At 62.5% G+C, this 26,512-nt stretch overlaps 1 protein-coding gene across 3 annotated transcripts in view; it reads left to right on the top strand.

The window, feature by feature from the left end:
- CBFA2T3 (CBFA2/RUNX1 partner transcriptional co-repressor 3) overlaps positions 1-26,512 on the top strand; it is a 95,016-nt gene that overhangs the window by 46,945 nt on the left and 21,559 nt on the right. For 2 of the 3 annotated variants that reach the window (XM_046681037.1, XM_046681039.1), the window contains exons 2-3: positions 19,832-19,984; positions 23,093-23,170. In XM_046681037.1, coding sequence (XP_046536993.1) covers positions 19,832-19,984; positions 23,093-23,170 — 231 coding nt within the window. The remainder of the gene's footprint in view (positions 1-19,831; positions 19,985-23,092; positions 23,171-26,512) is intronic. The other variant, XM_046681038.1, reaches the window with a different exon arrangement.

Below are 26,512 nucleotides of genomic sequence, written 5' to 3'. Positions count from 1 at the left end.
TCCCACATGGGGACGGGCTCTTCTGGTCAGGACCCCCCATGGGCCCAGCGGTGCCCACATGCTGTAGGGAGCCCCACCCTTTAGTGACCTTGCTGCTGTCAGATGCGTTTTTTCGCTCAAATTGCTTAGAAGACCCCAGACACACAGCCCAGACCCTTGCAATGGCTGGTGGGTGTCGGAGGACACATGTGTTACAGAAGGGCAGACAGAGGCCTCCCCACCGGGCTGAGGTCCGAGGAGCAAGCTCCCCAGCATGTGCAGGGCGGGCCTGACCAACGCCGCGCCGGCCCCCAGAGGCTCAGGAAATGCCAGGCTACAAGCAGGAGTTCAGCCTGGCAGCCAGGCTGGAAGGGGAGGCAGGCGGGGAGCAGGGGGCAGAGAGACCTCCAGGAAAGCCCTGGAGTCCTCAGGCCCAGGCTGCGAGGCAGAGGTGAGGGTCCCCCATTCCTCAGGGGAAAATGCTGAGGCCGAACCAGGAAAAGGGACCCGCTCACAGCCCCTGGGCAGAAATGGGTGTCTGACTTCAAGCCAATGGTTGTGCATCCCCCTACCAGCCTTCTGCTTGTCCGGGGCGCCTTACGAGGCTTCTGCAGATCTCTCCTCCCTTTTGCCAAATTGGGGAGGCAGGATATCCAGGCAGCTGTATGAGCTCAGGCTGGACCCCGCGGAGCTACAGGGACTGGGTTGGAACCCCAGGTCCGCCTGTCCTAGCTGTGTGCCGTGGGCGGTAACTTAACCTCTCTGAGCCTCAGTTGTCTCATGTATAAAATGAGAGTAGTAACATGTTTTACGTTTTCATTATTATTATTAAATAACAGAGCAACCTGGCAGGGCTGCTGGAAGGATTAAATCAGTTAATATTTTGTTGGCCACTAGGCATTGGCTGTTTCCCTCTCCCCTCTCTGAGGCTGTGTCGAGGTTCCAGGCAGGGCCTCGCAGCCCATGTCTGAGGGCTACGAGCTGGACCCAGCCTTGGAAGGGATGGCGTGGGGTGGACTCTGGCCTGTCCATTTGTGGAGGTGACCCCCCTCCCTCAGAGAGGGTCCAGAGTGCAGGCAGCCCCCTGAGCAGGCGCACACAGGTAGTAGGACAGGCTGACTATTCTAGAACACCGTGGGCCTCAGGTTTCTCCTCTGTGAAGTGAGATAGACTGGATCCTAATGCACCAATGTGTGGGGTACCTTAACCTCCACCCACTCTGATGCCCATGGCAGACATGGCTAATTGATCCCTGCCCACTCTGATGGCCATCGTAGACATGGCTAATAAATTCCTGCCCACTCTGATGCCCGTGGCAGACATGGCTAATTGATCTCTGCCCACTCTGATGCCTGGGGCAGACTGGCTAATCGATGGTGGCACTCCTTTCCCTTTGAGCCTACCTGAGACAGCAGCGTCCTTCTAGGGGTGGCTCTGGTGCCCACTTCTGGCTTGGATTTGGCATGCGAGTGGAAACCTATTGGCCACGCTGGCTTGACAGGCTCTGAGGGCCAGCCAACTCCGACTGTCTCAGCATCTATAAGCCCTGGAAACCCAGGAGAAGAGATGAGGAGAGCATCTGAACACTGCGTGCAACTGTGGGAGGCGGGAGTGCCCTCTCAGGTGGCGCAAGGACCCGGAGAGGCCCCTGGAAGGAGAGACTCAGGTGTGGAGGGAGCCCCCGCGGCCCAAGTGTGATCGGGGTCCAGGGTCCCCTGGGACCTGTCAGACGTAAGCCTTGAGGGTCCACCCTACATCCAGCTCCCCAGGGACCACACCAGCTCGTGGGCTTGGCCGATCGTGACATAGACAGTTAGGGTCGGGGTGTAGACGGTTGTGTGACTCTGCACAAACCCTGCGATCAGAGTCGGGGGTTCAAGTCCTCCTCGGGCGGGTGAGAGCGATGCGACTTGGACGACGGGTGGTTGCCCTCCCCAGCCTTCCCTGTAAAGGGGAGCAGTGCTGCGTCTGCCCCTCAGCCAGCGTTCATGGGTGGGGTCCCCTGGCTCACTCGCGAACATGTCCTGAGCGCCTCCTGCGTGCCATGGGCCCGGCGGAGCAGGGCCGTGCGAGTACAAACTGCGATCAAGGGGAACCGAAGGAGGCTGGTGGCGGTGAGGGGGTGAGGGGGTTCAGGTCTGCTCCCCAGGAAGCAGCCCTAAACGGGGCCTCCAGCCTCGCACACAGGGCACTCAGCATGCAGAGGCTGGCCCCAGTGTTCGTTCTCAGTGGTGCCGTTTGGGGGGACTCTGATCCCCCCTCCCCTAAGGCAGGCCTTCCTGGAAGAGCTCCAGGCCCCCGCTCCTACGCCACCTCCCTCCCACAGCAAAATGTGGTCAAGACGTGAGTGGGGCACCCACAAGGCCCCTCCTTCCTCTCCAGTGACAGCGAGGCCTGAAGACAGAGTCGTGGGGTTGCAGGAGGCAGAGGGGCAGGGAGGTGGTGGGGTGGAGGCCATGCAGGAGGGGGCTCCACCCTCCCCGGTGTGAGCCAGGAGCCCCCCCAGCTGGGCCCCGACCCAGGGGCACCCTGGGAAGAGGTGCCCACTCGGCAGCCCCGGATCGGGGAATCCCGGCTGGCACGGTGCCACCACCTCCCTGCCACCCTCCTCCACCAGGAGCCAGCACATTCCGGATCCTTGCCAAGCTGGGGGGAGGGACCGCGCTCGGCTCCCCTACTCCCAGCCCTCCTTTCTGCTGCCTGCGTGTAATTAACAGAGTAATTAAAAACAGGATGAGTTAATTGGTATTCATTTATGTGGCAGATGTTTTTAATTGAGGCAGGAAACAATTTACCTGTTTACATAAACAATGGCAAAGGCAGGCTTGTAAAACACATTTTTAAAAATATTTTCCTCCCCCTTCCTAAAAAGAAGAATTGAAATCACTTGGTCTCCTGTGCGCCTCCCTGTGCGAGCCGAGCAGGCCCCGCCTGGGGGAGGCCAGGCCGGAGAGGCCGGAGGCTCAGGCCAAGAGGAAACATCTGTGTAAGAGGTTCGCTTCCAGAGGAGGCTGTTTTCCTTACATTTGGAGAAAGGAGGTGTTGTTCCCAGGTTGTGGGGACACGGCTCCTGGTGACACCTCCCCAGACGTGGGGATGGGGAGTCTGTGTCCCTTTAGTGTCATCCCCAGGGCCAGGCTGGGGGAGGACCACCCAGCAGGATGGGGGGACAAGGCAGGGCCGGGAAAGGGGACCCCATCCTGGTGGGGCACGGCGGGCGGGTGTTGCACCCCTGGCTCCCTGTCGTGTGGTGGGGCCGCTGCAGTCACCACGTGCCACATGGGTTAAAATGAAGTAAACTGAAGACTCAGTTCCTCCACTGCACGGCTGCCCTTCCTGGTCGTGCACAGCACAGATCTAGAACATTCCGTCGTTGCAGAACTCTTGGTGCCGGGTCAGGCCTTCTCAGTGCCGGAGAGGGTGCCTCACGTGCCCTCGTGTGAGGGGGTGAGAACAGCCAGCCTCGCGGTGCGACCCTGGAGCCATCTGGGGTCGGTCTGCATGAGCGCTCCAAGGAGCGCCTTCAGGAAGCAAGTGTTCAGGGAGCTCCTGGTTGTAGACTGGCACTAATTTGGCACCTACTGTATGCCCGGCTGCTGCGGCAAGCTCTGCGTGTGCTTGTTGTCGCTGTGGTTCTCTCGTTAACTCTTGAGGGAAGCGTTCATCACCCCCACTGCACGGGAGAAGAGACCGGGCTGAGCGTGGCCTGGGGGTGGCCCTGGAGAAGATGGGCGACAGTGGAGGCAGCGATGACAGCACAGCCTGCCTCGTAGGCGTGCATCTGCCTTTCTTAGAGGGCGCACGCGCACAGGACCACACTGACGCGGAAACACCCAGAAGGCGCTGCGAGCGTGGACGCAGAGGCTCCCCCAGTGGAGGTGGGACAGGCGCCTGCTCCGCTGCTCCCTCTGTCTCTCTTCCCGGGCCGTGGAGCGTCTCTCGCCAGGAGCGGGTTCCTCCTCCGTGGTGGTGAAGCCGCGATCTGGGGCCAGCTGCCGGGCTGCCGCGGGCACGTCACTGACTTCTCCGAAGTGGTGTGCGTCATGGGGTGGTATGACCTTGAGCGACGTGCTGTGGGTGGGAAGCTAGGCCCCAGGTACACAGCAGGCACACTAAAGCTCTTCGCACTGAGGACTGGGGGCGTGTGGTGCCCTGCAGCTCTGGGCATTTAGTTCCTGGGGCAAGAAGATGGAATGTTCCAGAATCTATCAGTCGGAAGGGCCCTGGGAAGACAGCGCCCCAGAGCTCGGAGCTCAGGGTGCCGGGAGAGTGTGGTCAGCGGCCACCCCAAGGCTGGGACTCAGTTCCCTCCCTCCAGGAGGGGACGTGAGGCCACCCTGCCTCCAGGCCTTGCTGGCATTGCTGGGGCTAAGTCATAAAACCAACAATATCCGTGGGTGTCTGAGGAGGTGAACATCAACCAGCACACTGGGGCCAGCGGAGCCTTTGGCGTCCCTAGGAACTGAAGCCCAGCACCAATGCTGTGTGGCCTCGGTGAGGGCAGTAATGGCCTCCCCAGTGCTGTGAGCTTTGACCACAATAATGACATAGCTGAAAAGCCCCAGCACGGGGCTGGCCCTCCGAGGGCGTTCCCTCCTGCCTACCCAGTTCTCTGCAAGAGGAAGTGAGAGCTTTTCCAGTAGCTCCCCAGGAAGGCGGAGGCAGGAGGACCACCCTGTGATGCCAGGGGCAGAGGGCCCGGGGCTGCTGCCCTCTCAGGGGTGGCGTCCGGGGTGGGCCTGACCTCGTCCTGGGTGTGCGGGGTCCGGGAGGGTCCTGGTCGGTGCCTTCAACATCCAGGAACTGGGGGATGCGGTGGGGGGTGGTGTGCGTGTGCCTCTGGGCGGGGTGAGGGTGCCTGGGCGGCCCTCCCAGGCCCCGGAGCCGCCAGGGCGCATGGGTGGCAGGGTGGCGCGCGTGGGGCCAGCTCTCCCCAGCTCAGCTGGCGTCCTCGCCCATGGGCAGCCTGAGGTTAGCGACGGTCTGACCCAGGGCGCAGCCGCCCAAGCCTGCCTCGCGCCCCGGCTGCTCCCGGGAGTTACTTCTAAAATCCCGTTTCAGCCGCCTGAGTTGAGGACCTGCTCTGCCTGGTCACCTGGGGTCCCACAGGCCCTGCTGGCGGGGGATCGTGTCCCCACCCCTCAGCGGAGGACGTGAGGCTCAGAGAGGTCACCGAGTCCTGGGCCACGGCCTCCTCTGCGGTTGTCTCAGCTGTGCCCGTCCCCGGTGCCCGGGCCACGCGGGCGGTCCATGGACAGGGTGGCCGCTCTGTGGCTGGAGGCTCCTCGGGCGCCGGGAGAAAGGCTCTCGCTTGGGCGCGCGCGATACGCCGCCGGCCCCGGGTTGTTTAGCATTCGCAGGAGCAGCGCTATTATTTTAAATTTTGGCAGCGTTCCTCTGGAGAGTTCAGGGTGATATGCAGCCAACTGTACGCGTTTTAAACAATGAAAACACTTTGGGAATCGGTTAAGCCGTCGGTGGCGCCTCGTTGCCGGCAGAGGAAAATCCTGACCGCTCGGCCTGGCTTCCCAGACCCTCCGCAGCTGGCGGGACCTTCCACCCAGCATCCCGCCCCCTCCGCCGGCCCTCAGGTGGGCGTATTCTGGGGCCCTCAGGACCTGCTGCAGCGTCCCCTCTCAGAAGCTGCTCTGACACTGTGATGTCGACAGGACTTCCCGCTTCATGTCGGACTCGGGGGGCAGCCCCCACCGACTTCCATCCCAGGCCCCATGAGTTCCCTGGATTTCGTCAGTTCCTATTTAAATAAGTAATCTGTACGAATGTATCTGTGTATTAACTTTATTAACGTATGTGACAGTTTGTAATTATCTGTTACTTGTCGTCACTGTCTCCTTCACGCCCCTGGGGGGCACAGCGTGGTGGCAGCGGGCCCTCTGACCGTCGATCAAGGACCTGGTTGAGTGGGGGCTGGTACGGAAGGAAGGCTTGCCCCTTCTCCCCGGGGGCAGCTTCTGTTTCTCTCTAGACATATTCCATGTGTGTATTAGGTCGTCCTTTAAACATTCCAGGGGTGTTTGGCAACCTTTCTTGCGGTCACGCCCCCTCCCTTGTAAGAAATGCCCATGGAGACACCCCCCCCACGCTCTGCATGTGTCATCCCCCTGCCCGGGGCCTTGTCCCAGCCCCTCGTAGGGGACAAACTCTACTATTGGACTCCTGTCCAGGCCTCAGCGTAGGTGTCCTTTCCTCCAAGAGGCCTCCACTGACTTCCCCCAGCTGAGTGAGGCACCTTCCTGGGGTCCCCAGCCCCCGACCCCATCACGTCCTATTCAGGTGTGTGTGTGAGTGAGGCGACTGTGGAGAGTTCTCTTAAGAGGTGCTCACGTAACCTCCCCCTCCATGTGCAAAGGAAGAAACCGAGGCTCAGAGAAGTGAGGAGGCTTCCTAAGGCCACCCAAATGATGAGGCCAGGAGCTGAACTCGGGCCTGCCCGACCCCAAAGCTGGGCTTTTCCCACTGCTACATGACTCTGTATGGCAGCCTGTGTCCACTGCCCCCACTGCCTGTGAGCGCCTCGGGAAGGGACTTGTCTCTACCACTCTTAGTTCACTGTGCCGTCCATCTACTGATCACATGTCTACTTATCTGCCCATCCACCTATCCACCCATCTGTCCATTCACCCATCCACCCACCCATCCACCGTCCACCATCCATCCATCCACTCACTCACCCATTCATCCATCCATCCACCCATCCGTCCACCATCCATCCATCCACTCACTCACCCATCCATCCACCCATCCACCCATCCAGCCAGCCATCCACCCATCCATCCATCCATCCACCCATCCACCATCAACCCATCCACCACCCACCCATCCACCATCCATCCATCCACTCACTCACCCATTCATCCATCCATCCACCCATCCACCCATCCATCTACCATCCACCCACCCATCCACCATCCACCCATCCACCCATCCAGCCAGCCATCCAGCCACCCATCCATCCATCCATCCATCCTTCTACCCATCCATCCATCCATCTATCAAACCATCCATTCACTCATCTATCCATCCATCTATCTCTCCACGCACCATCTACCCATCTACATATCCATTCATCCATCCACCCACCTGTCCATACATCTCCCATTCACCCACTCATCTCTCTATGTATATCCACCTACCCACACCCCCTCGTGCCCACCCACCCGGGCAGCCACACCACCACATTCATTATCACAACCCATCCCCACTCTGCTAGGTGTGCCAGTGTGCAGATGGACCACTTCCCTTGCTGGCAGGTGTGCATGGGGGATGGGGGGGACTCCCAGAGTACTAGAAATGGTGCTGGGAGAGGAGGGTGCCCCTTCCTCCCACTGCGCCTCCCCCAGCCTGGCACCCCCCTACCCCGCCACGGCGGGCGGCCCAGATGTCCAGGCGCCTCCCCCTCCTCTCTCAGGGAGCTGCTCTTGGCAGTGCAGCCCCAGCAGCTGGGCGAGGAATGTGCTTCCTTTGTGCGCCAGCCGCAGGGCGAGCGGCCCCGACATCTGGATCCCGTTTGCGGCCCTTTGGAGAGCACGGAAGGTTTTCATTCCAGCCGCTGTGTGTGCTCCCCGTCCCCCACCTTTTAACGCTTTGCTCACCACCAGGAAGCTGAGGACACCGGGCTCCGGGACCGTCAGCAGGGCTTGGGTCCGAGGGGTCGGGGCATCTGCGGTTAGCGGGAGCTCTGGGCTCCGTGGCCCAGCGGAACCCCACACTCTTCCTGACAACACAGGCAGGAGCACAACAGCTCCAACCCGATTCCCGCCCAGGCACCGCCGTCACAGTTCGTTTCTCGTCCTTTTCTGTGCATTTGTTTACTTACAAGGTGGACTTGCGTCTGTTGTTGCCTCTTGGTTTTCACTTGTGTGCCACTTCTCCACACCGTTAGAGTGTCCCCTGCATCGTTTTTGCTGGTAGGTGGGTATTTGAAGTACAACACACACGCACGGAAAAGTGTACAGCTTGGACTTGCACAAAGTGTGTTGGATGAGAAACGACGTCACCTGGCCTGCACCCCGGCCCCGCCCCTTCCCGGTCACCCCCTGTTGGGGAGCCTCCGACCTGTCTCTGACACCGTGGCCCAGCTCGCCTGTTTACCCTTCGCATCAGTGGAGTCACAGGGCACGCGCTCCATGGGTCTGCGTCTTTCGCTCAGCCGTAGCTTTGTGAGATTCGTCCACGTTGGTGCCTGTGGCTGTATTTGTCCTTTTTCTCTGCTGTATAGGATTCCGCCATATGAATCTCCACACTCATTTGCCCTTTCAACTCTTGATGGGCATTTGACTGGCTTCCAGTTTGGGCCCTTGTGAGAAAGTGGCTAAGGAATTCTTTTTGAGGTCACATTGGTTTACAACGTTATATAAATTTCAGGTGCACGTTGTTATATTTCAACTTCTGTGTAGACTTCATCCTGTTCACACCAGGCAGACCGGCTCCCTCTCACCATGATGGGATATCATGAGCCCCTCCTCATGGTGGCAGGCGGCCTGGCCACTGCAAAATGTCCCCTCCGTGGCTGTGAGGGGGCTTCACTGTGCCCCTGGGAGGTTCTCTTGTGTACCCTTCACCCTCGACAGAGGCTCACTGTCACCCCTCTGGGTGGGCTCTGAGCACGTCCACAGTGAGGGACAATCTCTGCCTGCGACAGCTGGGGACATACACCTTAGGGCTGGACACACATGAGATCTTCTGCATGAGGGCTGTGTGACCCAGGGCAAATGGCATTGCCACTCTGTACCTCACTTTCCCCATCCATAACTCAGGGCTCCAACACCTCATGGCTTTGGAAGAGTAGAGAATGAGAGAAGGAGTCTCAGAGCCCAGGCACGTAGATAGCTCTCAGCCAAAGGGAGCCGGTTTAGAATCAAAGTCGAGAGGGCATGCCGAAGACAAAGCTTCCTCCTGGGACCCCTGCAAGGCTCCCTTGGCACCCCACGCATGCACATCTTTAGAAGGACGCTGCTTTCCAAACATAAGTCACCTCCCACACGTGCTGGGTGCTTTGGTGGGTGAGCGCGTTCATCCTTCTGCGACTGTGGGGTGGGCTCTGTTCTCAAACCCATTTCACAGAGGGGAACAGTGAGGCCCAGGGTAGAAAAGCCATGGACGTTCCAGCCGAGAGACTGAGACGGGCAGTGGGGGATGAGTAGGAGCCACGGTGCTGTCCAGCTTACAGAGCCCATTTGGGCTCCTTATCTAAGACCGTCCCCACCCTGAGAAGCGGGAGTTATGGGCCCTGTTTTACCGATGGGTAAACTAAGGCTCAGAGATGTGCCAGTGTGATTTCCCCAAGTTCACAGTTAGTCGGTCACAGACTGGGTGGGAACCCAGGTTTCCTGACGCCCAGGCCAGTGTTGTTGCCGTGGTGACCCATGACCTTCGTGTCATCATCCACAGGCCCAGGGGGTCACGGGATCCCTGGAGCCAGGTGGACCAGGGTGGCTCAGTGCTGTGTGCTGGGAAGGGTGGCGGCAGGCAGAGTTAACAGGCCAGAGGGACAGCCTGCCGGGGTCAGACCCCGAGGACCGGGAAGGGCCGGGCTGGAGGATCCGGACGGACGTGGCTGGAGCACTGTGGGGGTGGGGGCCCGCCCAGACCAATGGAGAGAAAATACTAACCCTTGTATTTTTATATGATTACTTATTCATCGGGCGGCAGAGGCCTTGATATAAACCAGATGTGGGAAGCGACTCAAGTTCCAGCGCCTGGGACTCATTAGGGCTGCCTCCCCCCGCCAATCCCCGCTGAAAACTCTCAGTGCTTTGCAGAGCGTCAGGCATCAAAGACAGTGGTCCTCTGACGTTGGCCTTGGAGAGGGTACGGGAGGGGTCAGCCTCCAGGTCAAACCACCCGTCTGGATGTAGGGGGTCACCCAGTGTCCTGGGTTTGCCCCAAACGCAGGCAGCCCCCCAGGTCCCTTTACCTTCAGCCTGGGCGCCCCAGCCATCGCTGGCCACAGACCCTCCTGACATGTGGCTGCTTCCAGGGGTTTGCGCCTAACTTTTCCTGTTTATTCCACACGTACCCCTTGGGAGGCTTCAGAAGAATCCCCCACACCCCAGGGAAGTTGTGCTCAGCTGGGAGATCGCCCAGCTTACTGGAGACCCCCAGGATCCAGGAGCTGCGGCTGGACCACAGGTCCGGGAGAGGCCCCCAGCCACCTAAGGCCAGGCCCCTGGGAAGGCCTGTGGGGGGAGGGGAAATTGGAGAGAATGACCTAGGTGAAGGTTTGGGGGTGCAGACGCCCCCTCCTCCCCGAGAGGTCTCTGCCCCCACGCCTCGCATTCCGGCCACTCTGGGGATGGGGCCCTTTGAGCTGGTGGGGCAGCCATCTCCCTTTTGCTTGGGCCCCACATGGCGGCCGGTACACAGTGGTCAGTGGCCTCGAAGGAGGCAAATCTACCACCACTGGTGACAGGGGTTGGACTGGCGGGGGCGCATCGCAGGCACCAAGGGCTTCCATGTAAGGCGCCCTGCACCCCAGCGTCACCCTGCACCTCACAGCTTTCAAGGTCCCACCCAGCGGTTACAAGGCCAGAAAACCTGCCTGGGTCCCCCTGAGTCAGAACGATGGCCACTCTCCACCTGGACGCAAAGGGGCCATGTACGCGCTGAGCTTGGGGGGCTGCTCCGTGATGTGAGGGGCCTTGCTCTGACCCTCTCAGAGCTGCTTGCTGCTCAGGGACACGTCCCCATGGCTGTCCCCAACCCGGACCCTGCGCTGCATTGGTGTCCGTGAGCCCCACCCAGTGTCCCTGCCCCTTACCATCCTTGTCTTTTCTCCAGGGCAGTGACGCCCCTGGACCAGGACTTTGCCGCACAGTGGAAGGTGGCAGCACTCAGGAGCCATGGGGGCTTGGAGGCCACGGGGACGAGGCTGTGCCGGCAGCTTGGGCGGGGTTGCATGGAGCCCTGAATACCACACGGCGGAGTCTGGACCCCACGGGAAGGAGATAGGAAGCCACGGTGGACTCTGGGTGCTAGAGGGGCCCGCCAGGCATCTCACCCACTGCCTTTGGGCGCCAGCGTCCCCATCCGTGAAGTGGGGAGAGCAGTGTCTTCCTGGGGGGTGCTGTGAGGACGGTGGGAGCCCTGGGGTCTGTTCCCGATGCTGAAGGCCGGGACGGAGGAATGTTTCTGGTGGACGCCCCCCGCAGAGGGCCTGTCCACCCCGCAGAGTCCACCCTGAGCCGGGCTGCGTGTGCGGAAGCCGCTGGCGGGTGCGTGTGCCCTCCCCACAGCACCTGGCTCTTCCCGCAGGTGGGGGCGCTGAGCTGGCCGCCCCACCGCAGCCAGCGGCTCCAGAGGACACCCAGCGGGGAGGTTCCCATGGAACCTCCGGCCAAGGGCCCTAGGCAGACTTTGAGGCAGAGGGGTCAGGACTTGCATCGCTGAAAGGGAGCCTGTGGGGCTGGGGCAGCTGCCACAATCCCGCTGTCGAAGGACTGCGTCTCCCTGGGTCCCCTTGGTCATAATCAACAAGTATTTCTTGGGCACCTACTGGCAGTGTTCTAGGCACTTGGTTTCGCTGAGAAAGAAAGTCACATTTGGGCAAAGACTCGGAGGATGCGAGCAGACTGTGCAGGTATCTGCGGAAGGAATTCTGGGCAGAGGGTACAGCCAGTGCAAAGGCCCTGAGGCAGGAGCAGCTGAGCAGATGCCAGGGGAAGAGTATGAGTGTGAGGGCAGAGAGGGCTCAGGCCATCAGAAAGGATCCTGCAGGCACTCTCAGGGCACTGGCCAAGGGGCAGGGGAACTGTCTCTTACTGGTCTTAGGAAATAAGTCTTAGAGGGGCCGGCTTGCCCGAGAAACCTAAGTGCACGGGTTTACCTTGGCAGCAGTTTCAGAATATTGGCCTGCTGCCCGGCCCAGGAAATTCAGAAGCTGGGGATGCAGAGATGGGGGTCCAGCTCCTGGCTCTGCCCCTCCCCCACCATGTGGAGCCCTCGCCCCTCGAGGGACAGTGGGGACGGGCTGGTCCCTCTTGCCAGGTTGTGGAGGCCACAGCGGGCATGGTCCTGGCTGGACGACCTCGCAGGGGGTCCCCTGCCTCTTGCTCGCCTGAGCTTTTCCTACGAGGAAGACGCAGTGGTTGATGATGTGAAGGGAGATCCTCGGACCACCATCTAAGGGCTGGTTTGCTTTCGTCCTCCCGCCGGCAGAGCCGCAAGCCGGCAGTGGCGGACCCTGTGCGCGTGTGTGCTCTCCCCTCATCCCTTCCTGCGGATGTGGGAGCTGGGCTGCGGGCAGGGTCCGAAAGGCCCCCCCGAGTCCCTGGGCTCCACCCTTTACAGAGGGGAACTGAGGCACGGTGCCCTTGCCCAGATGGAGGACCCCGCCCCATGCCCCGAGACCCGCTGCACAGCCGCCCCACAGAGGTTTCTGCTCCTGCACTTGCTGCTCCCAAGGCCGGCCTCTCCATCATCCCGGGAACTTGAGGGGGCCGGGAACCTCCAGGTCCCCTGGCCTCCCACAGGCATCAGGAACCCCTGCCTGCAGGTCAGCTCCCAGAAAGGGGTTGAGGTGGGGCTGTGTCCACCTCGGGTCAGCCAGGCCCTGGGAGCAGTGCCCTGCCCAGTGTCCACACAGGGGTGCATCCCAAAACCCCACAGAGAGAGTGGCTGTCCGGCCCCTGAGGTCAAGGCCAGCTTCCCTCCCTGTGCCTCAGTTTCCTCATCTGCCCACCTCATAGGTTTATTGTGGGGACAAGGTGAGGTGGTTTGTGTGAAGTGTCAGGTCAGGGCCACCATAGCTTTGTCACCTCTCAGCACCCGTCGGCCTGTCGGCACCTGTGCAAAGGGCCTGAGGCAGGTGACCTGTTGTTGCCTGCCTGCCTCCATATGTCCCTCAGCTTTTGTGAGGGTCAGATGGTAACAGCAGAAATAATCAGACCACAAAAGATCAAAGCAGGGGCTCACTGTTCCCACAGCAACGTGGATTTGAGGGGAAGCTGAGGCGTGCTGATGCTGACAGGCCTCCTCCCCTGGAGAGTTCTAGAACCCCAGGCCTGGGAGCGCTGGGCTGTGGCCAGTTCTCAGCCTGGCAGGGCGGGCTGGGAACTACAAGCGGACAGGGACAGTGATGGATGGAGCGGCTCGTTCCGGTACATTCCGTGTTCTTTCCCACCGCTCCGCCCGGCCTTGGAGAGCTGCTTCCTCTGTGGACGGATTAGAGACGTTTAGCTGGGAACTGGATATGCCGTCTGGGAAAGACTCAGGGTCTCCCACGGGCCCTGGGGAGCGCCTCCCGGGTCTGGGAATGTTCTCGAGGGGCGGGAGCCGCGGGCGAGGGCGGGGCTGGGGGAGGAAGTCCGGCTCCCAGGAGCGGCTGGGGGGGGCGCAGGCCTCCGCTCGCCCGCTCGGCTCGCTCACCAGGGCGTCGCGCGTGGCTCCTGCACGTTCAGACCCCACGTCAAGACACCAGCTACACCGCCGTCAGCCGGCGCCCCCAGCCCCCAGGATGCAGGGTGGGGAGGGACACAGAGAGCCCCTGTGGGGTGGGGGGTGGACAACTAGAAGAGCAGCAGATGACGGTGCTCCATGCAGCAGCCTTGAGGGAGCGGACGCCTGGCTCCACGCCCAGACAGACACCTTCTCAGCTGTGTGAGCCGCTGAGCCTCTCTGTGCCTCGGTTTCCCCATCTGTAAGGTGGCGAAGAGCACCGTCTGCGTCCGAGGGTTGTAGAAGGTTGCGTGAGTTGGCTGGCTGGGCCCTTCGATAAGCAATGTTCTCTTCTGTGCGTGGTGGGGCTCCCTGCACGGCAGGCTCCTCGCCTCTGCCCACCGCCGAGCCAGGACCACGGCGTGAAGCCCGGCACCCCCAGACTTGTCCCCCACCAGCCCTCAGCACGCGTCGCGGGCTGCTGTTCTGGCTGAGACACCGTGCAGGGCTCCAGGGGAACCAGCAGGGACCCCGGTGTGGGTGACAAGGCCCCGTGTCCCTTCTCCAGATCTGCGCTTTCTTCCGCGAGTGTGAACTTGGACCCGAGTTTCGCTACGGCCAGTTTCCGCACCTGCGAAGCTGGGCCTGACAGGCTGTTTGGGAAGAACGGGACGCCCACAGCGATCGGGGGCCTGGGCTGCTCTGGACACTGGCTTTGCCGCCTGCTGCTGACGGGGCTGCAGAGGCCAGGGACCCGGTGGCTGGGGCTCATTTCCTCTTCTGGGGCATCTGAGATCTGGAAAGGGCCCCGTGGAGCCAGGCAGGTGGTCCTCGTGCTCACCTGCCCCAGAGTCGGGGCGTCACCCGAGACTCGGCGCAATGAACCCACCCCAACCTCAAACCCCAGGCAGCCGCCCTCCGTGTTCTGGTTGGCCACGCGGCCTTTGCAGACAGCACTGGACGGAGCTCCGGCCGGGCCGGCTGCGGAACTCTCTAACCTCCCTGGCAACCCTGGTTCACCAGGAGCTCGAGGCCCCATGCAGAGGCCCCAGGCTCAGGCTGCTGCCACTGGGCTCTGTGCTTCTGGCTCTGAGACCCTGAGCAAGTCACTTGCCCTCTGTGAGCCTCAGTTTCCCTCTGTGAAACGGGAGTCATAAAGGGCCCTGGCTCCTGGGGCTGCTCTGAAGTTGCGGTGAACCCACGAGCAGGACGCGGCATGTGGAATTCCTGATGAAAGTCAGTCTTGGGGCCAGGCCTGTGGCGTACTGGGTGAGCTTGACGTGCTCCACTTTGGCAGCCCGGGTTTGCAGGTTTGGATCCTGCATGTGGATGTCCACCACTCATCGGGGCCGTGCTGTTGGCAGCGTCCCGCATACAAAATAGAGGAAAATTGGCAACAGATGTTAGCTTAGGGCGAATCTTCCTTGGCAAAAAAGAAAACAAAAATGTCCTGGGGTCACTCTCCTTTTCCTGACCCAAGGTGTGGGCGAGCTAACGCTTGGGGCATGTGGTGACCCTACTAGAGGGGGCAGCTGTTATTCTTACTGTTACATGTTAATTTTATAAGAAAAAATAAACTTAAAAGACACACATCCAGTTGCCTGGGCCCCACCGAAGACTCGCCGAACCAGAGCCCCTTAAAAGGGGGCTTGTCCAGGGGACGCCGCCGTTTGATGGAGGTGCTGTGGGGCTGAGAGCCCCAGAGGACCCCGGAATCAGCGGTGGGGGAAACGGAGGCCTGGGGTGGGTGCAGAGGGGACAGCTCGAGCTCGGGGCTGAGTGGACGGGGTCAGGCCCGGTCTGCCTCTCACAGGCGGGGTGACCTTGGGGAGCCTGGACACACGGGCCCTGACACGCTTTTCTGGGAGGGCATGAGGATCCCATGAGGAGCTGTGTGGATGTGCAGGTGGGGCTGCCTCCATCTGGGGCTGAGGACACCGGGAGAGGACACCAGGGGGGACCCAAGACGGGGGGAGGGGAAAGAGCTGCCCAGGTCTTCGGGGTGGCGGTCTGGACTTTGCTGGGAGCTGTGCCAGCTAAGCTGGCGCCCTCACAGCCTTGGCGGGACACGGGAGCTGTGCCCTCACCGGCTCCAGCACCCAGCATATGCCGTGGGGCCCCTCCCCGAGCCCCCCGCACCCCGGCAGCTCCTGCCCACCTGTCGTGCATGCAGGGTCCCACCTGGACGGCCCTGTGTTGGCTGCCAGCCGGGCAATGAGGTCGTGCGAGAGCCGCCAGGGTCCGAGCATCATGGTGGGTCTTGGGGGCCAGGGAGTAGCCCCAGCTGGCTCAGGGCCTTGAGAGGGGACAGGGCAGGAAGCCAGCACCTGGAGAGCAAGGCTGCCCCTGTAGCGGCTTGTACGCTGTTTGCCATCACGCTGGACAGGCTGGGCCCCAGCATGGGCTGGTCAGGGCCCCCACACGGCTTGGGGTTCAGGGGAGGCACAGGCTAATAATAATAGCTAATAGCTGCTGCCGTAATGGCGGGACTGTGGTGGGCACCAGCCCCCACCGGCCTCGTCCCCACTCTGCCTCCTTTGATCCATCCGCCCCCCAGGGAGGAGGGGATCGGTGCACCCCCTTTAGAGGCGAGGAGCCGGGCTCAGAGGAACAGCGACTCGTTCCGGGAGGGACAGACTCCAGCTCCTGCATGGCCTGCGCTGTGGGTTGACCTGCCCTGCCGTCCTCGCCCGGCCGGCCCCGAGGAGGGTGAGCGCCCAGGATGCGCTGTGTGTGCCCCCCCCAGCCCCGAGGTCGGCTCGTCCTGGAGCTGGGGCAGCCACACCCCTCTGGACCTGCCCCCTCCAGCCCCTGAGTGGGGAGACTTTCAGACGGCTCCTCTGGGAGGGCTGCCTGGTGGTGACCTCCACCTCGTGTCCCTGTCTCGCGTCCAGCGAATGCGTGGCCCGCCTTCTGAAGGCCCCATCCAGCACCGAGCCCCTGCAAACAGGTGGGCCAGGGAGCAAGATGATCCCAGAGTGGGGTGACGTCCCTTCTGGAGGAACTAAATGGGGGGGTGTGAAACAGCTTTAGTGGGGGGCGCTTCCTGAGGAAGTGAGCTTGGAGCTGAGTCCCCAGGAGGGATGGAGGGGTGTTCCAGGCTGGGTGCTCGGCTCAGAGCCCAGGCGCCCTGGGCGTGGGAGGAAGGCGGAGGAGGCAGGTGTGGCGGGGCCGGCAGGGGTGGGAGGGGCGACCAGCTCAGGTGAGACCAATGAAGCACCTGTCGGGGAAGCTGCTGACGGGTTCTAGGCGGAGAGACGGTGCACGCTAGAGACCCGCTCTGCTGCCGGGCGGAGCCCTCGCTGGCTCCCTGCTGCCCTCGCAGCACAGCCAGTCCACACTCGCCAGCCGCCCGGCCGACCCCGCTTCCCGCTTCCTGATTCCCCTGCAGGCGGCCTGCTCAACCAGAGGCCCTGCGCGCCCTCTGCCAGGCCTTTGCGCTCTGTTCCCTGACCACAGATGCTGTTCCTCACCACCTCCACACCGCCTCTGCTGTTCCTAGAGGTCTCGTCATTTTCTGCTTTCTGGGGTGGGGGCAGCCTGCAGAGCTGGGCCCAGCCACGAGTTGCTCCATAAACCTTTTCCGAATTTGACTGTGTACTGGCGTGTGCACACTGGAAAGGGGCTTGCTGTTGCTCCATTTACAGAGGAGTAGTGGGCTCAGAGAGGCAAAGTGACTTCCCCGGGTCACACAGCCAGAGGGCAATGAAGCCGGGACTCAAACAAGATTCAAGAAAGACTCACGATGGGCCAGCCTAGTGGCGCAGCGGTTAAGTTCGCACGTTCCGCTTCTCTGTGGCCCAGGGTTCGCAGTTTTGGATCCTGGGTGCGGACACGGCACTGCTTGGCAAGCCATCCTGTGGTAGGCGTCCCACATAGAAAGTAGAGGAAGATGGGCACAGAGGTTAGCTCAGGGCCAGTCTTCCTCAGCAAAAAGAGGAGGATTGGCAGCAGTTAGCTCAGGCCTAATCTTCCTCAACAAAAAAAGGAAGACTCACGAGATCCCTACTGCACATGTGTGGTCCCACTGTGTGCAGCCCTGGTGGTGGCCCAGAACCCAGCATGGGAGGTGGGGCCTGGGAGAGCAGTGGGGAAGCCCCTCCCCACTGCAGCCTCCGTCCTGCTGGCTTGCGATGCCATGACTGCTGCCTCTTCAGGAAGGAGAGCGCACGTTGATGACTACCAGGGGCTTTGAAACCCTGCAGACCCACGTGCCCCTGCAGAGACACACCCGCACTCGCTGTGTGCCCTTGGCAGATCACTGCCCTTCTCTGTGCCCATAAAACAGGTCTGCCGCAGCATCCCTTCGCGGGGTTCCTGTGAGAATAGCAGGAGCGATGACTGTCGCGTGCCCAGAGCAGAGCTGCCAGCAGCGAGCCTTCGGTCCCCTGAGTGAGGGGCGGCCCCAGGCCAGGGTGGTGGCCTCTCTTCCTCTGCCAGGGGAGGTCCCGGGCACCGGCGGGCGTGTGTGTGTCCGGGGGGGAGTGTGTCCACCAGCCCATATCTTGGGCACTCTCGGTCGCCCGCGGTCGCCCCTCCCCAACGGCGCCGGTCTCACCAGACGAGCCGGGGTGAGACGCGCTGCAGCCCAGCCCTGGCAGCACCCTCCACCATCCCTGGCGGGTTTCTCCTTCTCTGCTTGTCCGGCTTGTTCTGTCCGTGTGGCCCCAACGAAGCCCCACTGTGGAAGGGCTTTGAAAAGTCAGAACAGGCCTGTGTCCTCGGCGTCCTGGCCTGGCATCCGAGACACCCTCCCAGGCTGCGTGTGGGACCGCCTGCCCCAGGGCGTCCTGGTCGGGTGAAGGGCTGGCAAGGACAGGCCTGCGCCCCACAGGGGTGGCCCGGGGCCCACGGTGGCGGCCACGTTTGCCTTCTTTGGTTGTCACCGGGGACTGGCCGCCGGCCCTGCAGCCAGACACGGCGTTGACAGGCCCCCACAGCTGCGGCACACGTGTGCCCGGCCATCAGCCTCCTGACGGGCAGGCCGGGCGGCTGGGGGGGCCGGGCGGCGGCTGCAGCTGAGCGGACAGCAGGTGCCTCGGCCGGGGAGGCTGCTGACTACTGGCTCCCGCGCCTTCCACGGGGCCTGGGGGGCTTCTCTGCTCTCACCCCACGGGCCCTGGAGTGCAGAGGCTGTCAGAGCCCCACCCCAGACGATGGGCACCCCCACTCTGACCAAGAGATGGGGGCCGGGAGGGGAAGTTTGCACAGCATGGGGCACTAGATACGCAAATGCCATTTGTTGGGTGAGGCCCTGTCGGTGTCAGCAGGACAAGCTGGGGGCAGCGTGGGCTGGGCCTCTGTTGGGAACAGGTACAGGATGCCCACCCGACCACCCCGAGCAGCTGGGCCACCCAAAACCCTAGCTGCCGCTCCCAGGTCTTTGCCGCCTGCCCAGGCGCTGACTGACCCTGAGTCAAGACGGAGGGGGCCAGGGGCTCGCCTCTCCACCTGTGAAGAGTGCCCGGCAGCTGTGGCCCAGGGCTTGTGGGGCCGGTCAGATGGGCCAGGGCCTTTTCCTCAGGATCCTGCTTGCTGGGGGCCAGGGCTCAGGGCCTCCCCGGCCTTGGTCTCTTCTGTCCGTCTCTACTCCCTCTCCGCACACCTGACCCTTAGCAGAGCGGCAGACCCCATGGGACTCGACCAGTGTCCGGGGGCCGACCCGCTGGACTGTGGACCACACTTTGAGCGGCCAGGCCCAGAACAGCCTGCAGTTGACCGTGTCCTCGGCCTGGCTGCTTGAAGGCATCACCTGGGCCAGGAGATGGCTAACCGAGGCCCCGCTGCCCCAGAGGGCCTGCCTCAAGTCTCTCCTGGGAAGACCCCGAGACCAGCCCGTCAGCCTCGGAGAGCTGGCAGGGCGCCAAGAACCATGGTTCCTCCGAGTGGGCCCCCAGCCTGCCGCTGCAGCCTCACCTGTTAGAGACCCTGTTAGAAATGCCAATTCTCGGGCCCACCCGGACCTGCTGAACCGGAAGTGGGGTGCGGAGGCTGCACCTGTGTCTGAACACGCCCTCGGGAGCTGCCAATGCAGGCAGAGCCCTCGACCCCTGCCTGGGGGGTGCCGCCCAACTCCCTAGTAAGCAAGAGAGGAAACTCAAGCTCCCCCAGACCTCTCCCCCAGGGAGGCCCCGGGCCCCTTCTGGCCAGCCCAGGTCCTCACAGCTACACCCTCTGGCCCACCCGAAATGGGCTGACCGGAGCCCGCCCTCTGGTCCCAGGTGGGTGGGATGTTGGCCACCTGTGAGCACACCTGGGGCTGATCTGGAGGGCTGCGCCCTGGGACTGGGGCTGGCTCTGTGGGCAGAGCCAGGAGCACCTGGCCCCCAGCAGCACAGGCCCAAACCCAGCTGCTGGGGGCCCTTGGCTGGGGACCAGCTGGGGCTGGGGTGGCCATTGGCCCCCTCGGCCCTCCAGCTGCTTCACCTCTCTCTTTTTCTCCCCTCTGCACCTCCAGTTGCAGCAGACAGGAAGGAGAAGGCCGCAGCGATGCCCGACTCTCCCGCCGAGGTGAAGACGCAGCCCCGGTCCACACCCCCCAGCATGCCGCCCCCGCCGCCCGCCACATCCCAGGGGGCCCCACGGCACCCCCCCTTCACGCCCCACACAAGTGAGTAACCCCTGGGCCGGGGCACTGAATCGGGCAGAGCGGAGAGGCGCCTCGGGGAGCCCCTCCAGCTGTCTGAGCCTCTGAACCTGATCGTGAATCGAGCCAGTGCTGCAGTCCCTCCGCCCTGAGCCCCTAAATGCCCACTGTTGGGCTCTTCGGAGGGGGCCCCTCATCATGGCTCAGAGCCCACACTTTGAGCTTCAAATCCCAGCTCTTCTACTTTGTAGCTGGGTGGCCTCGGACAAGCTACTTGACCTCTCTGGGCCTGGTATTCATCATCCGTAAAGCGGGGTCGGCCGTAGTCCCTGCCTCATGGAGCTGCCGTGAGACAAGTGAGTTAATAGGAGTTCTTACTCAGTGGCCGGCACATTGTGAGCCTTCCATCAAAGTGAGCTTTTATACTTGGAGCTCAGAGAGGGACAGGGACTTCCCCATGGTCACACAGCAAGTTACTTGAGTGTGGGTGAGTTCCATCAGGCCTGCACCCTTCAAGAGGGCCCATTGGAGGCGGCTCTGGCCTTGGGAGCTCTCGGCTCTGATACCAGGGCCTCTGCAGCTGGACCTCAGCACCGTGTGAGGGTTGGCCAGGAACTGGGGTCAGCAGGGGCTTTGGCTGGCGGTGACATGGCAGACAGGACCCTCAGGTGGTGTCTCGCTGGCCCTGGGCAGACCCAGGTTGGGCGTCTCTGTGCGCACAGCAGCTCTGGCTGGGGTCCGGAGGGCACAGCCACCACAGGAGCCCCATTCCTTTGAGTCAGAGAAGTTGGCAACTCAGCGGCTTTGGGTCTTGAGCAGTCAAGAAGGAGGCCCCAGCCTTGGACCAGTGTCGGGAACAGTGTCCCTTGGCCCCCAAAACCAAGGCCTAGCAGTGCCTCCCAAGCATTTTTGGAGGGCGGGAAAAGGATCCATGTGCCATCGTAACCCCATGTTCAGAGGCAGAAGCCCCACACCCAGGGGCCCCCCAAGCGAAGCCCCCCTCTGGGGGAGGGGCCTCAAACTCCTGGGCCTGGTGGCCCCTGGTCCCCACTGGGCCAAGAAGTAAGAGCTGCTTCCTCGGGTCCCCTTCCAGCCACCCGGAGCCCAGGGTGGACTGCAGGGCCTGGTCTGGCTCCCTTCATCCCTGGACATGAAGGATGCTGGTCCTGCCATCCAAGGCCTGGCTGCTGACTCTGTCGGGCTTGGGCGTGACCCAGCCTCCATCTGAGGCCTGGGCTGTGGGATCAGGTGGCCCAAGTTCAAGGCCAGGCTTGGCCCCTTGTTTGTAGAATGGTGGCTTCAGGCCAGTCTCTGACCCATCCCAGCCTCCGTTTGGTAAATGGTGTGACACCACCTGCTCCCGGGTGCACTGCCTGTAAGCAGGGACGTCCCAGCACACAGTAGGAGCTTCATGGCCAAACACTCCTTCCTGCACCTTCTCCGGCCCCCCTCCTGCCAGGGCCCAGATGAGCCTGGGTCCCCACGTGCAGTGGAGACAGGAATGGGCCCGGCCCGCCTGTGTGCCAGCATAGAGCCTAGAACCGCGGGGCTCCCGTGTCCTCAGTGGTTCTCCCGTGGCGACGGTGGCCGGGCCCTTCCGCCTTTTTGGGGAGAGATAGTCCTCACCTCTGGGCTGAATCGCAGGCAGGGTCTCCGTCCACCACACAGGGGCCGCTCCGTCTGGCCTCCGTGGGCAGAGGGGCGGTTCCTGCATGGTTTCCATGTTGGCAGCAGACGCCCAGCCCTGAGAGAGGAGGACTTATTCATGACAGGCCAGCAGCAGCCCCCAAGTGCACCGAGACCACAGGCGCCCCACTTAAAACAACGCCACCCCCTACAGTGCTGTTCGGTTCCGAGGGGAGAACCCAGCAGACTGCCTGTTGGTCTGGCCAGGGCTCTGAGGCGGGTTCCCCGACCCTCGTGGGCGGTCTCCCCAGCCTGCATTTCCTCTTGGTCCAGAAGCCCATGTTCCGGAAAGCACTGGTCTGGGAACCAGATGTTCAAGGTTGGGGCGGGGCTGGGTCAGCCCACACCGCCGGCCTGCTTTCATGAGGCCTGTGAGCAGATGTGCGGTGGTGGGCCTGTGTGTGGCTCGGGTCCCCTGCGCCCCCACCGCCCCGCAGGCTCGCGTCTCTGGAGCCAGGTCCTGGCTTTATGGAGAGAGCGTGGAGGTTAGAGAGACCAGCGTTCTCTCTCTTCTTCAGTTCCTCGGGATGCTGCGAGTGTCTAAGTCTATGGCCACCTCCAAGGTGGCCTCAGATTTGTCCCCTGACCCACAGAATTCCCTGAAAGTGGGGTGGTTAACCACGTCCGTGCACCTGGCTGGCAGCACCCCCAGTGGCCAGAGCCTCTGCTCAGCCGAGGCTCCTGCCCGGAGCCTTCCCGGGACTGCCTGCGAGCCAAACTGACCAGAGGCTGGCCGTGAACCACGCCTGGAGGGCTGTGGGAGTTTTCCCAGTGACCGCCCTGGGCAAATTCCATCTGGACGTGAAGGTCTGCTGTGGCCAGGCAGCAGGCAGGAGGGCGGAGAGACTCTGGAAGGAGCGTGAGGAGCTGCCCTGCCGCTGGGAGGACCCCCAAAGAGCCGATGCTCCATCCCGCCCTCAGCTACGGTCATGACAGGGGGCTCACTCTGCTCGCAGCCGTCCAGCCTGTCTCCTTGTGGCCTCTGCCCACTGACTCCAGCTCCGTCAAATCAAACGTCTCTCCCCGTTTGGTGCTTCCCCCCTTCATGGCAGCTCCGTCCTGGACCTCATTTTAGAACCGCTGTTGGCCTGTCTGTTGATGGAGACTTCAAGCCCTGTGCACCTGGGCTCTGGGTCCCTTGAGGACAGTGCCGAGTGGGGTCACCAGGCACCTTCCAGGAAGAGAGCTTCTTAAGAACCAGGGTGTCCCGCCCTTGCCGATGGAGAACAGAAGTTCTTGTGGAGTCCTAGCTGTTCCTGAAGAAATGGCCCTAAGAGACCCCCGGATCCAACCCCATCCCTTCACGGAGGAGGAAACTGAGGCCCAAAAAGAGAATGGACGGGCCCGAGGCGGTGACCCCAAACTGCTGTCAAGAGGCGGGGGGAGGGGCCCGCAGCCACCCCGCGGGCCTGTCCTGATGGCGTGTTTTTCTTATTTTGCTTACAGATCGAGAGGACGGACCTGTGATGTCTCTGCCCCACGGCCGTTTTCATGGCTGCTTAAAATGGTCTATGGTCTGTCTTTGTAAGTAAAATAACAAAAACTGCAGGGCTCCTGGGAGGTCCTCACCCAGCACCCTCTGCCCAGGGAAGGCACCCCACTGTGCATCTGCAGTGTCAGTCAGTCCTGCCTCCCTTGGAGAGAAGAGGGGTCCTAGGGGCAGGTGCAGGAGAGCAGAGCAGACAGCGTCCCCGAGTTCACACCCCAGCCCTACCCCTCACGAGCTGTGTGACCTTGGGCAGGTGGACAGCCTCTCTGAGCTTCCTTTTCCCCAGCCGCAAAGCAGGGTAAATAAGGCAGCTCCCAGAGTTGCAAGAAGGTCCATGTCAATGACAAGTCCGTAACTCAGCCGCCTTGAGGGCAGACCTGGGTCGAGTCCCAGCTCCTGTTCTTCCTGGCAGGGTGACCTTGGGCAAGTCCCACACCTGTGCCTCAGTTTCCCCATCTGTAAAATGGACATCCTCCTGGCACCTGCGTGATTACGAGGAGCCACGAGATGCTGCTGGTCACGTTGGCGGGAGGGCTGGCGCACACGGGGCACGAGGCAGGCATCGGTCACTAGTGGACGTGTCCGTCAAGGTGCTTGCGGCACAGCTGGTGTCCGTAACGGGAAGCTCTCATGGGGCGATGCTCAGAGTATCTGTTGGCCAGCGAGAGCGGCCGGGCTCGGCTGTCAGGACAGGCCCCGACTCTAAGCCAGGCGGGATGCACAGCGCAGGTGTGGCCGCCGCGTAGCTCGCGGCTCTGGGGAGGGTGACGTGACAGTTGGGCGTTATTTATGTCCTGTGAGGCTGTCGCCCTCCTTGCCATTGTTCTGGGATGCGCCTGTCCTTGCTGTGGTGCCCGGAGCGTCCACGGAGATGTGGCGCTGTCAGGGCTGTGTGACTCGTGTTGACAGTGTTTCCTGGTGCCCAAGAGCCACCTCCGCACCAGGAAAAGGGGCTGTTTGCGGGGTTCCTTGTCCCAGCCCGACCCCTGCCCGCGCCCTGGGGCTGGGGGAGCCGCGGGGGTGCTGGCGTGCGCCCCCAAACCTCAGCTGGGGACACGTGTGCTCTAACTTAGTAACACACCTGTTGTGGGGTGGAAGCACTTGTGGCGGGGTTATTTTCGGCGCTCCTTTAGCGAGCTGCTGAGACCGCCCTGCAGCCGCGGGAGGGAGCGCGGGCAAGCGTGGGCGAGCAGGCTGCCGGGAGGACCCAGGCGCCGAGGGCGAGCTGGTAAGGGAGCCGCAGGGAGGCCATGCCCAGGCCGGGCCAGGGCCGGCGCGGGGGAGGAACGGGCCAGGTGGCGCGGGCAGCCACACATCTTAGAAGCCTCTGGAAGGCCAGACCCCAGAGGACAGCCCCGCTCACCAGAGAGCAGCGAGCCCCTGCTGTGGTGAGGTCTCCCGTGGCAGCGAGCCATCTCCTGGCCTGGCTGCAGTGACCGCCAGTGGCTGTCATCAGTCTTGACCAGGCTGTGTGTGTGCTGGCGTCGGCTGTGGTGTCATCTGCAGCTCACCAGTGAGAGGGAGGTAGCACCACCGGGGGTCTCCTGGTCTCTCTGAGGGTCCTCTGGACGGTGCCTCGGAGAGGGTGAGGGATGGGCCTCCTCATGTCCTGCGTCTGGCGTTCACTGTCCATCCAGAGCAACAGGGAAGGCCAGAGCGAGGTGCACTGCACCCGCGGGACTATGAGCCGGGTGTCACTCCTGGGCCCAGAAGGCACTTCCGACCCAGGGGCCACACAGGTTTCCACTCCCACTGTGTCTCCGGGGGGAGGGGGGCCTGGCGAGAAGGACTCAGGCCGGAGCAGCGCTGGCCTCTGCTCCTGCGGCCGCCCTGCTCAGGAGGGGGCAGCACATCGCTCGCGTTTTGGGGCCAACCTTGGCCTTCAATCAATGGTTTCCAAATTTGTGCTAAGTAGGGGCTGGTTGCTGACGAGCAATCGTCCAGCACGTAAAACCAATCAGGCTGAGTGTTCCTGGCTCCTTCTGGTGGTGGAAGGACAACCTGGTGGCTTCTATGAGCCGGGGAAGCACAGAGCAGAAGGGACCCGGGCACCCCGTCCTCTGGCCCCTGGAGCCCCTCTTCTGGTTCTGGCCAACAGCCATTTGCAGATGAAGAAACTGAGGCCAGGCCCCCAGTCTCACCACACAGCACGTCCTGGCTACACCAGGTGGAGGCAGGGCCTCGGGCAGGACACCCACTCCCAACAGTATGGCTTATCTCTCACCCACGGCGGGCAGGGCTGTGTCTGCTGCTGAGGGCCTACTGTGGGCTGGGGTCACCCTGGGGTGGCAGTCTTGGGAACAGTATGGCTTGTGCGTGATGATGGCCAGCCTCGTTACCTGTGGATGAGCAGCCCAACCCCTGGCCTGCGGCGGCGGCTCAGTGAGTGAGGGAGGGGCCTTTGCAGGCGTCACCAGCAGGCCGGTCAGGGGGTGAGCCAGTCATCGAAGCTGGAGCACAGGCAGCGTCTGGGGAAGGCAGAGCTGGCCAGACAGTAGGCTCAGGGTTAACAGAGGTTGTTTACTGAAGGGCTCGGTGTGTGCAGAGGGGTGGGCTGGTTTTGGAGCCCCCAGGGCTGGTGACAGTGGGAGCTGTGTCCCCTGGGCCTGCAAGGGTGGGTGGAGGGGATGACTGGGACATAGGAGAGACACAGGGTGGGAGCGCCGAGGCCCAGGAAGGAGGGACCAGCACGTGGGCCCCCCACCTCGTGTGCTCCTGCCCTTCCAGGCTCCGTGAGGCCAAGACAGTCAGTAGGTCACCCCCCAGGCCCAGGTCAGGATGGCCAGGGCATGCGTGGTCTGGGAGACAAACTGGCACCCCACCATCCAAAGCAAGCAGAGTAAGCAGCAAGCAGCAAACATCAAACGTCTGAGCCTGCTCAGGAGGAGCCGTGTCACAGAGCCGAGCCTGGCAGTGTCCCCATCCCGGAGAAAGGAGGCTCCTGCCCCCCCATTGCTGCACACACAGGCCTCCAGGCCTCGGCCACAGGTCAGAGGAGAGGCTGGAGCCTTGGAGGAATTCCGCCCTGAGGGAGTGGCGGCTCTGAGCTGCCCTCAGCCCCAGACCACACAGTTTGAGCGAAGTGTGAGAGCATAGGCGCTGTGCACAGACCCTGCGGGCCAAGGCAGGGGGAAGGCACGGGCCTCGTGGACCACCGCTGAGGGAGTGGGAGAGGTGTGCGTGCGTACGTGCAGGCGTGCATGTGCACAAGCGTGCATGTGTGTGTGCATGCAGGTGTGCATTTATGGGGGTGCGCATGTGCATGTGTGGGACTGCATGCTTGCATGTGCATGTGTGGGACTGCATGCTTGCATGTGCACGTGTGTGGGACTGCATGCTTGCATGTGCATGTGTGTGGGACTGCATGCTTGCATGTG

The sequence above is a fragment of the Equus quagga genome, chromosome 13, assembly GCF_021613505.1.
Source record: "Equus quagga isolate Etosha38 chromosome 13, UCLA_HA_Equagga_1.0, whole genome shotgun sequence".
In the NCBI taxonomy this organism is placed as follows: Eukaryota; Metazoa; Chordata; class Mammalia; order Perissodactyla; family Equidae; genus Equus; species Equus quagga.
The sequence above is the reverse complement of the archived record's forward strand: the minus strand, read 5'-3'. Positions and strand labels throughout refer to the sequence as shown.